The sequence below is a fragment of the Pristiophorus japonicus genome, chromosome 20 (genome assembly GCF_044704955.1).
Source record: "Pristiophorus japonicus isolate sPriJap1 chromosome 20, sPriJap1.hap1, whole genome shotgun sequence".
NCBI classification, from domain to species: domain Eukaryota; kingdom Metazoa; phylum Chordata; class Chondrichthyes; family Pristiophoridae; genus Pristiophorus; species Pristiophorus japonicus.
The window spans coordinates 59,244,665-59,265,353 of NC_091996.1; the positions used below are offsets into that span (position 1 = coordinate 59,244,665).

General features: G+C 45.0%; 1 protein-coding gene across 3 annotated transcripts in view; it reads right to left on the reverse strand.

Moving 5' to 3' along the window:
• Positions 1–20,689, reverse strand: part of abca2 (ATP-binding cassette, sub-family A (ABC1), member 2) — a 592,651-nt gene that overhangs the window by 288,680 nt on the left and 283,282 nt on the right. For all 3 annotated transcript variants that reach the window (XM_070862856.1, XM_070862855.1, XM_070862857.1), the window contains exon 6: positions 12,567–12,671. In XM_070862856.1, coding sequence (XP_070718957.1) covers positions 12,567–12,671 — 105 coding nt within the window. The remainder of the gene's footprint in view (positions 1–12,566; positions 12,672–20,689) is intronic.

The following is a 20,689-nucleotide window of genomic DNA, read 5'->3' on the forward strand; positions in this document are numbered from 1 at the left end:
CTTCACGTGCATCCCCGACTTCGCCCCACCATTGCTTGTTGTGCCTTCAGCCATCTCGGACCCAAGCTCTGCAATACCCTCCCTAAACCTCTCCACCGCTTTCTCCCCCTTCAAGATGCTCATTACTCCCTGTTTGGCCAAGCTTTTGGTCACCTGTCCTTATGTCTCCTACTTTCGCTAGGTGTCATTTTTTTTTAAATCTGTGAAGCATCTTGGGATGTTTTACTACATTAAAAGGTGCAATATGAATACAAGTTGTTGTCATCGCAAGGACCAGGAAAGACCATTTCATCAGGTTGGGTCTCAGTGCCTCTGGAGGCAGTCGCGACGATTCCTTCACCGACAGCATGGCCGCTGAAATCAGCGCTGATATTGGCAGCAGCTCTGAACAGTAAATGTTACTTTGTGTTTGCCACAAATACTTGCAAACAGCGGAAGTCAGTCCCACTCTCCAGCACTTCTGGCCCCGTACATGAAATATACTTATCGACTACACAGTACAATTATGTTCAAAAAGTTAAATTCATCCGTGCAGCCTTGTGTTGCATGACTTTCATTCAAATGTATTGAGAGAAAATCAAACACCTGCTGCAAGACTCAAATTATTACGAATTGCTGCTGAATTACTAAGTAAGCAGGGAATGTGAAAATGTTTTGCTCCAGTGGATTACTCCCGGTGCCACGAGCTAGTGAGTACAGAAACAGGAGGATAGAATTTGTGGCTGGAGAGATGGTGCAGGAGGGAGGGCTTTAGATTCCTGAGGCATTGGGACCGCTTCTGGGGGAGCTGGGGCCTGTACAAGCCGGACGGGTTGCACCTCAACAGAGCCGGGACAAATATCCTCGCGGAGGGGTTTGCTAGTGCTACTGGGGAGGGCTTAAACTAGCTTGGCAGTGGGATGGGAACCGGAGAATAGATTCAGTAGGGAGGAGAGTAAATCTGGAATTAGAAAACAAAAATGTAGAAAGTGAGTTTGAAGGACAGAGGAAACAAGCAGGGAAAAAAGGGGAAAAAAAACAAATTTAAAAGGTCTTTGTCTAAATGCACATAGCATTCGTAACAAAATAGATGAGTTGACGGCAAAGAAATAGAAACATAGAAAATAGGTGCAGGAGTAGGCCATTCGGCCCTTCTAGCCTGCACCGCCATTCAATGAGTTCATGGCAGAACATGCAACTTCAGTATCCCATTCCTGCTTTCTCACCATACCCCTTGATCCCCTTAGTAGTAAGGACTACATCTAACTCTTTTTTGAATATATTTAGTGAATTGGCCTCAACAACTTTCTGTGGTAGAGAATTCCACAGGTTCACCACTCTCTGGGTGAAGAAGTTCCTCCTCATCTCGGTCCTAAATGGCTTACCCCTTATCCTTAGACTGTGACCCCTGGTTCTGGACTTCCCCAACATTGTGAACATTCTTCCTGCATCTAACCTGTCTAAACCCATCAGAATTTTAAACGTTTCTATGAGGTCCCCTCTCATTCTTCTGAACTCCAGTGAATACAAGCACAGTTGATCCAGTCTTTCTTGATAGGTCAGTCCCGCCATCCCGGGATTCAGTCTGGTGAACCTTCGCTGCACTCCCTCAATAGCAAGAATGTCCTTCCTCAGGTTAGGAGACCAAAACTGTACACAATACTCCAGGTGTGGCCTCACCAATGCCCCGTACAACTGTAGCAACACCTCCCTGCCCCTGTACTCAAATCCCCTCGCTATGAAGGCCAACATGCCATTTGCTTTCTTAACCGTCTGCTGTACCTGCATGCCAACCTTCAATGACTGATGTACCATGACACCCAGGTCTCGTTGCACCTCCCCTTTTCCTAATCAGATAATAGTCTGTCTCTCTGTTTTTACCACCAAAGTGGATAACCTCACATTTATCCACATTATACTTCATCTGCCATGCATTTCCCCACTCACCTAACCTATCCAAGTCGCTCTGCAGCCTCATAGCATCCTCCTCGCAACTCACACTGCCACTTAACTTAGTGTCATCCGCAAATTTGGAGATACTACATTTAATCCCCTCGTCTAAATCATTAATGAACAGTGTAAACAGCTGGGGCCCCAGCACAAAACCTTGCGGTACCCCACTAGTCACCGCCTGCCATTCTGAAAAGTACCCATTTACTCCTACTCTTTGCTTCCTTTCTGATAACCAGTTCTCAATCCATGTCAGCACACTACCCCCAATCCCATGTGCTTTAACTTTGCACATTAATCTCTTGTGTGGGACCTTGTCGAAAGCTTTCTGAAAGTCCAAATATACCACATCAACTGGTTCTCCCTTGTCTACTCTACTGGAAACATCCTCAAAAAATTCTAGAAGATTTGTCAAGCATGATTTCCCTTTCACAAATCCATGCTGACTTGGACCTATCATGTCACCTCTTTCCAAATGCGCTGCTATGACATCCTTAATAATTGATTCCATCATCTTACCCACAACCGATGTAAGGCTTACCGGTCTATAATTCCCTGCTTTCTCTCTCCCTCCTTCTTTAAAAAGTGGGGTTACATTGGCTACCCTCCACTCCATAGGAACTGATCCAGAGTCAATGGAATGTTGGAAAATGACTGTCAATGCATCCGCTATTTCCAAGGCCACCTCCTTAAGTACTCTGGGATGCAGACCATCAGGCCCTGGGGATTTATCGGCCTTCAATCCCATCAATTTCCCCAACACAATTTCCCGACTAATAAGGATTTCCCTCAGTTCCTCCTCCTTACTAGACCCTCTGACCCCTTTTATATCCGGAAGGTTGTTAGTGTCCTCCTTAGTGAATACTGAACCAAAGTACTTGTTTAATTGGTCTGCCATTTCTTTGTTCCCCGTTATGACTTCCCCTGATTCTGACTGCAGGGGACCTACGTTTGTCTTTACTAACTTTTTTCTCTTTACATATCTACAGAAACTTTTTCAATCCGTCTTAATGTTCCCTGCAAGCTTCTTCTCGTACTCCATTTTCCCTGCCCTAATCAAACCCTTTGTCCTCCTCTGCTGAGTTCTAAATTTCTCCCAGTCTCCAGGTTCATTGCTATTTCTGGCCAATTTGTATGCCACTTCCTTGGCTTTAATACTATCCCTGATTTCCCTTGATAGCCACGGTTGATCCACCTTCCCTTTTTTATTTTTACGACAGACAGGAATGTACAATTGTTGTAGTTCATCCATGCGGTCTCTAAATGTCTGCCATTGCCCATCCACAGTCAACCCCTTAAGTATCATTCGCCAATCTATCCTAGCTAATTCACGTCTCATACCTTCAAAGTTACCCTTCTTTAAGTTCTGGACCATGGTCTCTGAATTAACTGTTTCATTCTCCATCCTAATGCAGAATTCCACCATATTATGGTCACTCTTTCCCAAGGGGCCTCGCACAATGGTATTGCTAATTAATCCTCTCTCATTACACAACACCCAGTCTAAGATGGCCTCCCCTCTAGTTGGTTTCTCGACATATTGGTCTAGAAAACCATCCCTTATGCACTCCAGGAAATCCTCCTCCACCTATTGCTTCCAGTTTGGTTAGCCCAATCTATGTGCATGTTAAAGTCACCCATTATAACTGCTGCACCCTTATTGCATGCACCCCTAATTTCCTGTTTGATGCCCTCCCCAACATTACTACTTCTGTTTGGAGGTCTGTACACAACTCCCACTAACGTTTTTTGCCCTTTGGTGTTCTGCAGTTCTACCCATATCGATTCCACATCATCCAAGCTAATGTCCATTCTAACTATTGCATTAATCTCTTCTTTAACCAGCAATGCTACCCCACCTCCTTTTCCTTTTATTCTATCCTTCCTGAATGTTGAATACCCCTGGATGTTGAGTTCCCAGCCCTGATCATCCTGGAGCCACATCTCCGTAATCCCAATCACATCATATTTGTTACCATCTATTTGCACAGTTAATTCATCCACCTTATTACGGATACTCCTTGCATTAAGACACAAAGCCTTCAGGCTTGTTTTTTTAACACCCTTTTTCCTTTTAGAATTTTGCTGTACAGTGGCCCTTTTTGGTTTTTGTCTTGGGTTTCTCTGCCCTCCACTATTCCTCATCTCCTTTCTGTCTTTTGCTTTTGTCTCCTTTTTGTTTCCCTCTGTCTCCCTGCATTGATTCCCATCCCCCTGCCATATTAGTTTAACTCCTCCCCAACAGCACTAGCAAACACTCCCCCGGGGACATTGGTTCCGGTCCTGCCCAGGTGCAGACCGTCCGCTTTGTACTGGTCCCACCTCCCCCAGAACCGGTTCCAATGCCCCAAGAATTTGAATCCCTCCCTGCTGCACCACTGCTCCAGCCATGTATTCATCTGCGCTATCCTGCGATTCCTACTCTGACTAGCACGTGGCACTGGTAGCAATCCCGAGATTACTACTTTTGAGGTCCTACTTTTTAATTTAGCTCCTAGCTCCTTAAATTTGTTTCGTTGGACCTCATCCCTTTTTTTACCTATATCGTTGGTACCAATGTGCATCACGACAACTGGCTGTTCTCCCTCCTTTTTTAGAATGTCCTGCACCCGCTCAGAGACATCCTTGACCCTTGCACCAGGAAGGCAACATACAATCCTGGAGTCTCGGTTGCGGCCGCAGAAACGCCTATCTAATCCCCTTACAATTGAATCCCCTATCACTATCGCTCGCCCACTCTTTTTCCTCCCCTCCTGTTCAACAGAGCCAGCCACAGTGCCATGAACTTGGCTGCTGCTGCTCTCCCCTGATGAGTCATCTCCCTCAACAGCACTCAAAGCAGTGTATCTGTTTTGCAGGGGGATGACCACAGGGAACCCCTGCACTACCTTCCTTGCACTGTTCTTCCTGCTGGCACAAATAGATACAGATGGGTATGATCTGACAGCCATTACAGAGACGTGGTTGCAAGGTGACCAGGGCTGGGAACTAAATATTCAGGGGTATTTGACAATTCGGAAAGACAGACAGAAAGGAAAAGGAGGTGAGGTAGCGCTGTTAATAAAGGATGGGATCAATGTGTTAGTGAGAAACAATATTGGCTCAGAGGGTGGAAATAAAGAATAATAAAGGGGAAAAGTCGACGGTGGGCATAGTCTATAGTTCCCCTAAAAGTAGCTACACAGTTGGACGGAGTATAAATCAAGAAATAATGGAAACTTGTAATAAAGGTACGGCAATAATTATGGGTGTATTTAGCCTTCATATTGATTGGACAAAGCAAATTGGCCAGGGTAGCCTTGAGGTGGAGTTCATAGGGCCCAAATTTCCCCATGAGTTGCACCTTTTTTTTTTGAATTTTCTGGTGTATCTTTTAAGTTGCAAATATGGCCATTTAATTTGCGCCAATGTTAATTAGGTTTTTGATAGGTCAGTTTTTTTTTCCAAAAAGGGGCATTCCCAACCACTTACACCATTTATGCCAATTTGGCCAGAAAAAAGTTGTACTAAACTAACTTAGGGCAGTGTATATGTCCACTTTTGTCTGCACAGAAAGACCTTACTTACAGTTAAGGAATCGGTGAAAGTAACAACATTTAAAGCACCATCAAGCAAAGCACAAAAAGTAATAAACAATTAATTAACAAATAAATTAGAAGCAACCCTGCACCTAAAGCACCAAGACCAAAGTAATAAGAAATCAATAAATAAAAAATAAAAAAATAGAAGGAACCCTGCACATAAACAACATTTCAAGCACCACCAAGCAGCAAACAAAGCACAAACAGTAACAACCATTCAATAAAAACAAAAGAACTGAAGTAAATAATTAAATTAACAAAATTAACAAATAAAGAGCTGAAGTAAATCCTACCTTCGACCTGGGATAGGGGAGAGAGAATGCGGCTGCCGCCCCACCGACTTTCAACCCTTTTCGGGCGGGAATTTTTTCCCTTTTTGCCCATTTTCCCTTTTTCCCCACTGACATCTTCAAAGAGTTTCACTCATAAATTATTTGTAATACAACCTAACTGCATGTTGCTGGTTATTTATTGATACACAGGATAGGATGTAGGTTAAACACATGGCTGTCACTGTATATGTGCTTCTTTAACCTGACAAGGTCACCACCCAACCAAACAAACGCAAAGCCAGCCCAGCATGGCAAGTGACGTCGCTACACAACAAGCTATCCTCGGTCCAAACCATTAGACTGCAGCCAAGGACGACCAACCTCTCCCCCCTCTCTCGCCTCGATCAAAACTCAGTCACACCAACCTGTTTCTTGCAGTCCTCAGCGGCTGGCCTGTGCGGCAGGCCATTCAGCCTGGGATAGGGGCTGGATGCGTTCTGCAGGCATCATCATCACAATCATGGGATGGAGCTACTGCGCGTGTGCGACCGCTCTACTGCGCACGTGGGCAACTGCCGGCACTGTTTTTGGCGCAGGGCTGTAGCTCCGCCCCCCACTCCACGAGGAGTGTCGCGCCAAGACCCGGGACACACAGCAGAGTGGCCAGAATCGTGAGTATGTTTTTCGGCGGCGTTTCCAGTGCACAAAGTCGCTGCATCTCGGGAGGCTGGGAAAATTTGGGCCCATTGAGTGTGTCCGGGATAGTTTTCTTGAACAGTACGCTGTGGAATCAACCAGGGAGCAGGCTATCTTAGATCTAGTACTGTGTAATGAGGCAGGATTAATAAATGATCTCCTAGTAAAAGATCCTCTAGGAATGAGTGGCCATAATACGGTTGAATTTCAAATTCAGTTGGAGGGTGAGAAAGTTGGTTCTCAAACCAGGGTCCTAAGCTTAAATAAAGGAAACTACAAAGTTATGAGGGCAGAGTTGGCTAAAGTGGACTGGGAAAATAGACTAAAGTATGGGACGGTTGATTAGCAGTGGCAGACATTTAAGGAGCTATTTCATAACTCTCAACAAAAATATATCCCAATGAGAAGGAAAGACTAAGAGAAGGGATAACCATCTGTGGCTAACTAAGGAAATAAGGGAGGGTATCAAATTGAAAACAAAGGCATATAATGTGGTCAAGGGAGTGGGAGGCCAGAGGATTGGGGCAGACGGTAGTTGAAGGAACAGGTGGATAGGGTGCCTGGGTTGCTGCGCGCTCCTTCTGCTGTCTACGCTTGGCTTCAGTTTGCTCTTGGCGATGAGACGTGAGGTGTTCAGCACCTTCCCGGATGCTTCTTCTCCACTTTAGGTGGTCTTGGGAGGTGTCGGTGGGGATGTTACACTTTTTCAAGGAGGCTTTGAGGGTGTCCTTGAAGCATTTCCTCTGCCCACCTGGGACTCGCTATGTCGAAGTTCTGAGTATAGCACATGTTTTGGGAGTCTCATGTCAGGCATACGGATGATGTAACCTGCCCAACGGAGCTGATTGAGCATGGTCAATGCTTCGATGCTGGGAGTGTTCGGAGTGGGGTGGACGAGTTGACTGCGCAGATGGCGGTTGGTGGATGTGGTGTGGTTGGCGTCGCGGGGGCGTGGCTCCGGGGTGGCCGGGGCTGGGGGCTCGACATCCGGGGGTGTTCGGCATTTGGGAAGGATTCTGACGGGATGGGGTGGGTTGGGTGTGGGGTGAGTGTTCCCGGTGTTGGGTGGGTCTGGAGCCGGTGGGGGGGGGGGCACGGTCTTGGGATGGGGGTGGGCTATTTGGGACTGGGATGAGGAGAGACTTCTTCACTCGGGGAGTTGTTGGCCTGTGGCGTTCCCTGCCACGGAGAATTGATGATGCCAGTTCATTGGATGTGTTCGGGAGGGAGTTGGATGTGGTCCTTGCGGCTGGGGGGGTCGGTGGGGTGTGGAGGGGGCGTGGTGGGGGGGGGGGATGGTGCTGGGGTGGGTGATCAGCCATGATCTTGTTGAATGGCGGTGCAGGCTCGAAGGGCCGAATGGCCTACTCCTGCACCTATTTTCTATGTTTCTATGTTTCTATATTTTTAAAAAGCCTGCAGAGAACGACTAAAAAAAATTATTAAGAGAGGGAAGATAGATTATGAAAGTAACCTAGCATGAAATACAAAAACAGATAGTAAGAGTTTCTACAGGCACATTAAAAGGAAAAGAATGGCTAAAGTAAATGTTGGTCCCCTGGAGGATGAGACTGGGGAATTGATAATGGAGAACAAAGAAATGGCAGAGACGTTGAACAAATATTTTGTATCGGTCTTCACAATAGAAGACACTAAAAACATCCCAATAGTGGATAATCAAGGGGCTATAGGGAGGAACTTAATACAATCACTATCACTAATGAAGAACAGGTGCAGCATCCAAAATCCAGAGTTCCGGAAACCGGACCAATTGGTGGCAGTGTCATCCAGAATCCGTAAAATGTTCCGTAATCCGGATCCTGCCGACCTCGAGGTGCCGCCGCTGCCCGACCCCAGTCCTCACCTCACCGCCGCTGCCCGACCTTGGGGCCTCCTCGCCGGCCCTCCCAAATACCACCTCCGCGATGGGGTCACCCGACCAGCTCCTCTCCAGCGGGGCCCCGCCCGACCAGCTCCTCTTCGGCATTGGGGCTCCGCCCGAAGACCTCCACGGCTGCGAGGCCCCACCCAACAACCGGCAACCAGAACAGCTCTTCGGCGAGCACCACCCCCCCACCCCAAGGCCCCCTTTCTAACATTCCGATGAAAGGTCATCGACCTGAAACATTAACTCTATTTCACTCTCCACAGATACTGCTTGGCCTGCTGAGTATTTGCAGCATTTTCTGCAGGCAAAAATAGTCCTAGATCATGGAATAGGCCAGAATATGCTGACAAAATAACGGTAAGGCAAATGGTGCTCGCTGTTATTTATGGGTAAATGGTACAGCAACTGCAGGTGAGGGGCAGATGACTGGTTAAATGTGAATATGCAACGGTTGCTGTCCGAGTTGTGCTGCTCTGTCGGTAGCTGTGTGAAAACAGCACCTAGCCTTCAGCTTCACCATTTTCATTTTAGGAACTTCCTGTATTTGCTCATGACTTGTCAATTAAAAGCACGACAGAAAGTTACATCTTGTCATTACAAGCATAATTACCCATTTAACAATACAAGGTGTTAATGTCCACCAATCAACCCAAAAGCACAAAATTAATTATTACAAATGTGGAGTCTCATTCCTTCAAGTTTTAATCGTTGGAATTTTAAAAAGTCAAATGAAAATGTAACTTTTTTTTATTTTTGCTTTGTTTTTTTCTCTCCCTCTTAATCAATTTTTTTCCCTCTCTTTATTTCTCTTTCTGTACCTGATTTGATATTGAACTGACCCCCTCTAATTCACCCTCCTTCTCAGTCCTTCGCAGACGTTATCTGCTGTTGACCACTCCATTCTCCTCCAACGCCTCTCCACCAATGTCCAGCTAGGTGGGACTGCACTCGCCTGGTTCCATTCTTATCTATCTAATTGTAGCCAGAAAATCTCCAGCAATGGCTTCTCTTCCCACTCCCGCATCATTACCTCTGGTGTCCTCCAAGGATCTGTCCTTGGTTCCCTCTTATTTCTCATCTATATGCTGCCCCTTGGTGATATCATCCGAAAATACGGAGGCAGTTTTCACATGTACGCTGATGACACCCAGCTCTACCTCTCCACCACTTCTCCCGACCCCTGCTTGGTATCTAAATTGTCAGATTGCTTGTCCGACATCCAGTGCTGGATGAGCAGAAATTTTCTCCAGTTAAATATTGGTAAGACCGAAGCCATTGTCTTTAGTCCCCGCCGCAAACTGCGTTCCCTAACCAATTACTCCATCCCCTCTCCCTAGCATCAATCTGAGGGTGAACAAGACTGTTTGCAACCTAGGTGTCATATTTGACCCTGAAATATGTTTCCATCCACATATCCACAGCATAACTAAAACCGTCTTTTTCCACCTCCGTAACATTGCCCGCCTCTGCCCCTGCCTCAGCTCTTCTGCTGCCGAAACCCTCATTCATGCCATTACTACCTCTGGACCTGACTACTGCAACTCACTCCTGGCCAGCCTTCCACATTCCACACTACGTAAACTTGAAGTCATCCAAAACTCAGCAGCCCGCACCAAGTCAAGACCCCTGTGCTTTCTGACCTACATTGGCTCCCGATTAAACAACGCCTTGATTTCAAAATTCTCATCCTTGTTTACAAATCACTTCATGGACCTGCCCCTCCTGATCTCTGTAATCTTTCTCAGCCTCACAATCCCACAAGATGTCTGCACTCCTCAAATTCTGGCCTCTTGAACATCCCTCATTATAACTGCTCAACCATCGGTGGATGAGCCTTCAGCTGCCTGGGCCCTAAGCTCTGGAACTCCCTCCCTAAACCTCTACGCCTCTCTACCTCTCTTTCCTCCTTTAAGACGCTCGTTAAAACCTACCTCTTTAAACAAGCTTTTGATCATCTGCCTTAATTTCTTCTGTGGCTCAGCGTCAAATTTATCTCTTTGTCTGTAACACTGTTGTGAAGTGCCTTGGGACGTTTTACTACATTAAAGGCGCTATATAAATAAAAGTTATCAACTTGCACTTTCAGCAACTTTGTGGTCAACATTCTTTTTGAGCTGAAGGGTGCCGGGGCATGTCTAACTAACGGCAGACATCATTAGATGCCCTGCTACAGCATATTCTGGTCCATAGTCATTCACTAATCTTTCACCATTGTACATTCTGGGTAAGTTCCTCCTACCGTAAATCACGTCATATAACGAGAGACTGAAGTTTAGTGTAAGTACCCAAGGTTGAGCTTCAAAATTGACAGGCTTCACCACCACTCCCCAACTCCCCCAACACACTCATTTCCCCCTTCATGAAGAACAATTTTCACCAGCATCAAGACATTTGACATCACTGCGGTGTACACTATGGAATGATCCCTACATTACACAACTTCAAAAGTACTTAATTGACTGTAAATAACTTTGAAAGCAAAGTAAGACTTGCATTTATATAGAGCATTTTACCAACTCAGGATGTCCCAAATTGCTTTACAACCAATTAAGTATTTTTGAAATGTAGTCACTGTTGTAATGTAAGACACGCAGCAAACAATTTGCGCAATGCAAGGTCCCACAAACAGCTATGAGATTACGACCAGATAATCTGTTTTAGTGACATTGCTTGAGGGATAAATATTGGCCGGGACACCAGGAGGACTCTCTTGCTCTTCTTCGAATAGTGCCATGGGATCTTTTACATTCTCCTGAGAGGGCAGACAAGGCCTCAGTTTAACATCTCATCCAAAAGATGGAATGCGTTGTGAAAGGCACTATACAAGTGCAAGTTCTCTCTTTCCTTTCTGAGGGCACATACTCGTGTCCTGATGCAGTTCCACCAATGCCTTATAGCATCACATTTGTGAGCCTACCCAGAGCTATTCAATTGTGGTAGGGCACACAGCCAGTATGATCCTGTCATCTCATTCTTTTCAGGTAAGTAATTCCCAACAGGTGTTATTGGTCAGCAGTTAGGAACAGGAACCTTGATTGATGTTTCTCCTTCCTGCTCCTGAAGCACTAAGGCCAACATTAGTACCCCAATATTTGCTAACTTAATACAGATTGGGGATTGACCCTGACAGCTTCCTGGTCTGTCTGGCTCAGTACCACACTACATCTGAATTTACTCAGTGAAGAATCAGGGGAGCTGTGTTTTCAGTATCCAATCTGGAGACTTATTACAACAACTTGCATTTATATGGTGCCTTTAACATAGAATAGAATCCCAAGGTGCTTTACATCATGGAAACAGGCCATTCAATCCAACCAGTATTGATATTTATTCTCTACAAGAGCAGTAGTCTATTCCCATGTGGCCAGCTTATTCTCTTATTTGCATCTTTCCTTATTCCTTCAACCACCTATCTAACCTGTTCTTAAATGTTGACTTGTCTCTGCTTCAATCACCAACTCTCACAGTGCAATCCACAGTCACTCAATCCTCTGCGTAAAAAAAGTTTCCCCTGCTCTCTGTCCTAAATCTCTTACATTTAATCTAATATCTGAGTCCCATCATTGGAAACAATCCCTTTCTTTCAACTCCATCCTACCCCTTCATAATTTTAAACACCTCTATCATATCCTGTAATCGTCTCAACCTTGCTGTCATTTTGCACTTGCATTACTCCACACCAAGAAGAAAAACATCAAAGTAATTTGGTGATGCACTGATTTCGGTTGACAACAATGGAGAAGAGAGCTTCCTGTCACATTACATGATTCAACCCGGTGGGTAGTTTGGTCACAATTTTTTTTTAGGGTTGCAAGCTAATGCTACCCAACAATGGGCATCGCAGCCATTAACTGCATGTGCACTGGTTTGGTTGTCATGGGTGTTACATTTTCTTTCAACCTCCCGTCCACTATCCCCACCACATTACAGTGCTCATACCAAATGTCTCGATGGTAGGCACAACTCATGATTCCCAGCATCATTCATAACTGTCCTGTCGCTGACTGTTTGGCATAGAAACATGAGGTAAATTGGGATGACCACTATGCAATTCCTAAAGAAACAGAGAGGTCTTGGCTCCTAAGATTGCTTTCTAATATCCTTTAGTATATGTGATATCTGCAACTTCAAATGGCGGAGGGAATTATTTTCTTGCTCCCACAGGTGTGCCCCTACAAAGGCAATTGAAGACCCTCTTACCTCTAACCGTAGAAGTTTCTCTCCAGCACTGAATGCGTCCCAACTTTCACTGTCCAGTCCACTGTCCACAGCGGAAGGATATGATCCAAAGCAAAGGCGGAATACCTGAAAAACAATTGAGGGCAAAAGAATTAACTAGCTGTTTGAGAAGATGAATTACTATGAAAAGACACAGGCGAAGTTAACTTTAATAAGTTTTCACAATGCTAATCCATTATGTCCTCGGATCAATGAATAATAAATGAAGTCTGATATGCGTTGAATGCAACGCAACCAGCCTGTGCCCTGAGCTTCTGTGATTTTGTGTACTTGTCTGGTGGATTCACAATATATATTGAGGGAGCTTGCATTGTTCTGCCTCATCCACCATTTTATGGAGTGGTTTAGGCGCAGTGTCTACTGTGGGCTACATCAAGTATTTAAACAAATATCTTGCCCAGTTAAATTTAATATCAAGACTTGTGTCTTAGCATCCCACCTGTGCCACCAGAATTCTGGTGTAAATGATAATCAGCCAAATGTCCATTCTATAGGAGCGGGAGAAACAGGATCTTCGTTTGTGATTCCCAATGTAGTGGCCCACCTCGGTTGAGTCAACTGCTTCCACCCACTGGGCGAGGGAAGGGAAAGAAAGGGATAACCAGCCAGCGGGCAAGTTACCCCAAGCCAGTCTAGCGTATTTGAGAACTTGATCGCGGAGCAGGATTGCGAGGCCTGGTGCAAGTCTCCTTCCTGATTTCTCAAGTTAGGAGCGGTATTGGGAGAGAAGTAAAATGGAGAGAAAAGAAATGGCCATTGGGATAAAAATTTCACCTGTGGTACTTTAAGCTGTTAAATAGCTCCAAACTGTAACCTTTAATGCAGTGCTAATTGCCAGTGCCAGCATAATTTACTGGAGATTTGTTTACATTTTCTGTTAAAAACACAAATCGGAGATTGTGCAGATGGATTGAACAAAATTGGACCCAAACTAGTTGGTGCAATACAAGATTTTTTTTGAAATTGGAATAGAAATAGATCAAAATATTAATAACTGGAGTCTTGCTGCCCTCCGTCAAACAAGTGCACTCATATGAAACAGTTCATTTATACTATCTAATGAGCTTTGAACTATCCGCGAATCAACTGCAAATTATTGTTGAATAAATCTGTTGTAATGACATTAAAATCAGTAATCGTTCAGTGCGATCGTCCTGAGTAAAATGAAGCACGCTGGCTGTCAGCATCAATCTAAGCCTGAGCACACACCCCATAATATTTAAAGTATATTAAAAAAATAACAGTAGTGAAGTGATTACAGAACTGATCTCATCTCTGCATTTGATGGACAAGTGATAAACTATATCATGATCTGAGACCAGACACTGATTACTGCTTCGCAATCACTCCCACAAATCCATTACTTAATGAATAAATCATCTGAACCCTTCAATTATATTGTTGTTTATACTCATGTGCCTTTATACATTATTCTTGACGAAAACCACAAGTTGTTTATTCGCAAAATTACCCCTGTACACCCTGCGCTGAACACGTTTTTAATACCCCATTTTTTATAAAGATATTCAACAACAACTTGCATTTATGTAGACCCAAGGTGATTCATGGAGACATCATCAAAAAAATGAACACCAAACCAAAAGGGGAATTATTAGGGGGGGGGGGACCAAAACCTTGGTCAAAGAGGTGGTCGAGGAGGGTCTTAAAGAGAAGGAGATGGAGAGACAGAAGTGCTTAGGGAGGGAATTCCAGAGCATACCACCTAGATGGCTGAGGCACGGTAGTCAATGGTGACCTGAAGGGAGAACATAAGAAAGAGGAGCAGGAGTAGGTCATTTGACCCCTCGAGCCTGCTCCGCCATTTAATAAGATCATGGCTCATCTGATCATGGACTCGGCTCCACTTCCCTGCCCGCTTCCCATAACTCTCTATTCCCTTATCGCTCAAAAATCTGTCTATCTCCGCCTTAAATATATTCAATGATCCAGCCTCCACAGCTCTCTGGTACAAAGAATTCCACAGATTTACAACCCTCAGAGAAGAAATTCTTCCTCAACTCAGTTTTAAATGGGCGGCCCCTTATTCTGAGACTATGCCCTCTAGTTCTAGTTTCTCCAATGAGTGGAAATATCCTCACAGCATCCACCTTATCTAGCCCCCTCATTATCTTATATGTTTCGATAAGATCACCTCTCATTCTTCTGAAATCCAATGTGTATAGGCCCAACCTATCTTCATAAATCAACTCATCTCCGGAATTAACCTAGTGAACCTTCTCTGAACAGCCCTCAATGCAAGTATATCCTTCATTAAATACGGAGTCCAAAACTGCACACAGAACTCCAGGTGTGGCCTCACCAATACCCTGTAAAGTTGTAGCAGGACTTCTCTGCTTTTATACTCCATCCACCTTGAAATAAAGACCAAGGTTTGGCAGATGGAATACAATGTCGGAAAATGTGAAGTCATCCACCTTGCGAAAGAAAAACAGTAAAAGGGAATATTATTTGAATGGGGAGAAATTACAACATGCTGCGGTGCAGAGGGACCTGGGGGTCCTTGTGCATGAATCCCAAAAAGTTAGTTTGCAGGTGCAGCAGGTAATCAGGAAGGCGAATGGAATGTTGGCCTTCATTGCGAGAAGGATGGAGTACAAAAGAAGTACTGCTGCAACTGTACAGGCCGCAACTGGAGTACTGTGTGCAGTTTTGGTCACCTTACTTAAGGAAGGATATTCTAGCTTTGGAGGGGGTACAGAGACGATTCACTAGGCTGATTCCAGAGATGAGGGGGTTACCTTATGATGATAGATTGAGTAGACTGAGTCTTTACTCGTTGGAGTTCAGAAGGATGAGGGGTGATCTTATAGAAACATTTAAAATAATGAAAGGGATAGACAAGATAAAGGCAGAGAGGTTGTTTCCACTGGTCAGGGAGACTAGAACTAGGGGGCACAGCCTCAAAATACGGGGGAAGCCAATTTAAAACCGAGTTGAGAAGGAATTTCTTCTCCCAGAGGGTTGTGAACCTGTGGAATTCTCTGCCCAGGGAAGCAATTGAGGCTAGCTCATTGAATGTATTCAAATCACAGATAGATAGATTTTTAATCAATAAGGGAATTAAGGGTTATGGGGAGCGGGCGGGTAAGTGGAGCTGAGTCCACGGCCAGATCAGCCATGATCTTGTTGAGTAGCGGAGCAGGCTCGAGGGGCTAGATGGCCTACTCCTGTTCCTAATTCTTATGTTCTTATGTTCTTATTCCATTTGTCTTCCTGATTACTTGCTGTACCTGCATACTAACTTTTGTGTTTTATGCACAGGGACATCCAGGTCCCACTGCACTGCAGCACTTTGCAATTTTTCTCCAATTCAATTATAATTTGCTTTTCTATTCTTTCTGCCAAAGTGGTTACCCTCACATTTTCCCACACTTAGCCTGTCTATATCCCTTTGTAGATTTTTGTGTCCTCCTCACGATTTGCTTTCTCACCCATCTTTGTATCATCAGAAAACTTGGCTACATGACACTCAGTCCCTTCATCCAAATCATTAATGTAGATTGTAAATAGTTGAGGCCCCAGCACCGATCCCTGTGGCACCTCACTAGTTACTGTTTGCCAACTGGAAAATGACCCATTTATCCCGACTCTTTTCTGTTAGTTAGCCAATCCTCTATGCATGCTAATATATTAACCCCAACCCCATGAGGGTAATGCACAAGAGGCCAGAGTCAGAGGGACATCGGGGGAGGGATTGTAGGGCTGGAGAAGGTTAGACATAGGAAGTGGCGAGACCATGAAGGGATTTAAACTCTAGGATAAGAATGGGGAGATTTTGGGGAACCAACAACCAATTTTGATGTGAGCCAGGATAGAGCCAGCAGAGCTTTGGATGAAATGAAGTTTTACGAAGGGTGGAGGATGGCAGGCCAGGCAGAAGAGCTTTTTAAAATATTCGCTCACGGGATGTGGGCGCTACTGGCAAGGCACTTATTGCCCATCCCTAATTGCCCTTGAGAAGATGGTGGTAAGCCACCATTTCAGAGGGCAGTTAAGAGTCAACCACATTGCTGTGGGTCTGGAGTCACATAGGCCAGACCAGGTCAGGGTGGCAGATTTCCTTCCCTAAAGAATATTAGTGAACCAGATGGGTTTTGAAGACAATCCAATAGTTTCATGGCCACCATTACTGATACCAGCTTCTTATTCCAGATTTATTTAATTCACTGAAATTAAAATTCCCCAGCTGCCATGGTGGGATTTGAACTCATGTCGTCGGATCAATAGTCCAGACCGACTGGATTACTAGGCCAGTAGCATAATCACTATGTTACCGTACCTCTAGATTGGAATAGTCAAGCCTGGAGGCAAGAAAAGCATTTCTGAGAGTTTGAAGTTGTACACCCAAGGCCAATGCAATTTATGTGTTCACACCACTGACCCACTTCCCAACCCACATATTCCTGCTAAACTAAGTGTTTGAAGCAGGGACCAGCTGGAGCTCAAAACTATTCAAGATCAACCTCTGCCATCAAAACTTCAACATGTGAGCTTCAAAGAACGATATTTTAGTAACTCAGATTGGATTCTTCAGATGCCACTATAGTGGGCGATGGGTGAGAATTATTTATTTGGCAAGAGTGAGATGCTGAGGCTTTAAGAACATGTGGCACAACTATTAATTGAAGGGCACATCATGTTCTGTAATGTGATCCAACAACTATGTCAATTAAAGCAAACTGGGTAACTTACAAATATCGCAGGAAATATCAAATTCCTCCAATGCCTCACTAAGATCGGTGCGGACTATGGAATCAATGCAGACTGACTACGAAGGACTCAGGTTTGATTCTTGGTCTGTGTCCAGTTGGTTTATCTCAGCCAACCCAGAAGGGGAGCTACATCTGGCCTTTATGCTGCTGACCAAGAGACAAAAATACTACTTGAGGTTTTCCTGTTTTTGATGGTAGGAACATTAGGAACAGGAGTAGGCAATTCAGCCGTTCGAGCCTGCTCCATCTAATAAGATCATGGCAGTTCTGCACCTCAACTCCATTTACCTGCCTTTGTTCCATAACCCTTACCTAACGAAAATCTAGCAATCTCAGTCTTGAAAGCTCCAATTGTCCCAGCCTTTTTTTTTGGGGGGGGGCGGGGCAGGAAAAGAGAGTTCCAGGTTTCCATTACCCTTTGTGAGATTCTTCAGTGTGAGCCCTGGTAAGAAGTGTCGATAGCGAATGAGGACAGGATCGGGTTGGGCTGTGAAACCCCATATAATCGAACAGTATGCTGGCCCTCACAGTCTAGGTTCTTATATAGGAACAAGGTGAGTAACTGCGACAGGTTGCCAACCCAGGTGTCACCATATCGCAGAAGGCATCAGCAACATCATAAGAAGAGGAAAGAAAAAGGGATAAAACTAATTAGATTTCAAAATGATGGCGCAATTGAATTCTGCCAGATTCATAGCGCTTGTCCCTATCTCTGTAAAGTATGCTAATTTGGTTTCCTAACACTCCTCTGAAGTGCCATGGGATGTTTTACTATGTTAAAGACGGTCTATAAATGCTGTTGGTGTTCAGTTACATAGGCATCCATGTCATTTCACCTAAAGCATCCTTGTGAGGACACAAAAAATCTGCAAAAGGACATAGACAGGCTAAGTGAGTGGGCAAAAAGTTGGCAGATGGAGTATAATGTTGGAAAGTGTGAGGTCATGCACTTTGGCAGAAAAAAAATCAAAGAGCAAGTTATTATTTAAATGGAGAAAGATTGCAAAGTGCCGCAGTACAGCAGGATCTGGGGGTACTTGTTCATGAAATACAAAAGAATAGTATGCAGGTACAGCAAGTGATCAGGAAGGCCAATGAAATCTTGGCCTTTATTGCAAAGGGGATGGAGTATAAAAGCAGGGAAGTCTTGCTACAGTTATACAGGATATTGGTGAGGCCACACCTGGAATACTGCGTGCAGTTTTAGTTTCCATATTTACAAAAGGATATACTTGCTTTGGAGGCAGTTCAGAGAAGGTTCACTCGGTTGATTCCAGGGATGAGGGGGTTGACTTATGAGGAAAGGTTGAGTAGTTTGGGCTTCTACTCATTGGAATTCAGAAGAACGAGAGGTGATCTTATCGAAACGTATAAGATTATGAGAGGGCTTGACATAGTGGATGCAGAGAGGATGTTTCCACTGATAGAGGAGACTAGAACGAGAGGGCATAATCTTAGAATAAGGGGCCGCCCATTTAATAGAGAGATGAGGAGAAATTCCTTCTCTCAGAGGGTTGTAAATCTGAGAACTGTGGAAGCTGGGACATTGAAGAAATTTAAGACAGAAATAGACAGTTTCCTAAACGATAAGGGAATAAGGGGTTATGGGCAGGGAAGTGGACCTGTGTCCATGATCGGATCAGCCATGATTGTATTAAATGGCAGAGCAGGCTCGAGGGGCCATATGGCCTACTCTTGCTCCTATTTCTAACCTGGCCAACATTCAGCAAAACTCAGCTTAAATGAAACAGATACATGCTGTGACATAAAAGGTCCCCCCCCACCACATCACAAAAAAAATTAATGGGGGTAATTCTGACCCTGCCATAGTCATAGGATTGGGAGGGGAGGGGGGGAAGGGGTTAACATAAAAGTTTCGCGTAACGTGATACCAACCTGCTGCTTACGCTCCTGCCGCCATTGTTAAGGCGGCGAGATACATGTTGTGTCTGTGTCCTGCTCGAGGCGAATGGTCTGCCGCAATCAGCCTCTCTCCCTTGATTTCTCCCGGCCCCCCCCACCCTCCTGATTGGCAGTCCGAGACCCCGCGCTTCTGTCCAGTAATCTCTCCCAGTCCGTCCACCCACCGAGACATTCCTTCTGCCCTGCAATCTTTCCTGACCACCCTCCCGCCCGATTGCCAGTCCGACACCCGCTCCCAAACCCCAATCTTTCCTAGTTGCCGGGGATCGTCAATCTGGCCGGCAGTCAGGAAGGAAAATAAGCAAAAAAAAAATGCTAATGATTGGTGCTGTTAAATTTGGCAGGACCTTTGCGTTCTCGGGATACTCCGCACCCCCCCAATCTCTGCAAACACTTTCTCTCACTCCCTTCCCATCTCCCTGAATATATCGCAGCCCATGCCTCCTGGAATTTAAAAATGACTGCGGTGGAAATAGTTATTCTAGTGCAGCAAAACCTTTAAATTTTGTACGAGATCAAGTTGTTCACAGGAGGTGACTAGAGATAGTGGCAGATTCCATATATCTCACTACAGAAATAGACCCGAGTATGACCAGAGGTTTAGAAGCAGATGCCAAGAAATAAGCAGATCAAAATGAAAAAGAACATTGTGGTCTTCATTTTTCTTGTTAACTAGCACAGCTCCTGCTGTTTACCTTTAAGCATTCAACTATGTGCAATTAGTGCATTGCCAATTTGTGGTCAGGGTGATCTGAAGCCATAAGAAGTTCATTTGAGATTGCCCTAAACCCATTTGACAGAGAGCCTTTACGCTCGACATAAAGAGAAAGTTTTTAATTATTCGTCTGGGCTGAATTTAAACCCAGTTTCCCCCTCCCTCTTATTTCTCTATGATAACTGCTCTTGCACATCTCTAACCCCACTTGCTTCTGCCTCCCTCCTTGATCAGAGAGAGAGGCAAATATAGTAACCAGCCAAATCACAAACTCGCTGCTACTGGAACCAGCTGGCACGTCATTATTCAGTAAGTCATAAGCACAACTGAAACATCTTTCCACTTCATTAGCCTTTCACCAAACCCACTTAAAGATACTTAAAGGATCACATAGGAATATTTTGGGGGAGAAATTCGGTTGGTTAGCGTCACCCGTTAAGCACCTCCACCCCGAGCGTCGCGCTGTCAGCATTTACCGTGAACTTCAGTGAAGGTTTAGCAGCAGCACTGACCGTTTGCGCTATGCTCACTAGCGCCGGCCACTAGATGACGTCACCGAGTGTGCAACGTCCCCGTAACGCCGCGGTCGCGGACTTGACTGCTCTCGCCTGCTGCAGCGTTTTTGCGCCCGCCGCCACTTCCGACAGGAAAAGCAAGTGTCACGGAGAAGCTACCGGGGCGATAAATCCGAGGGGGAGCAGGTGGGCAGTTAA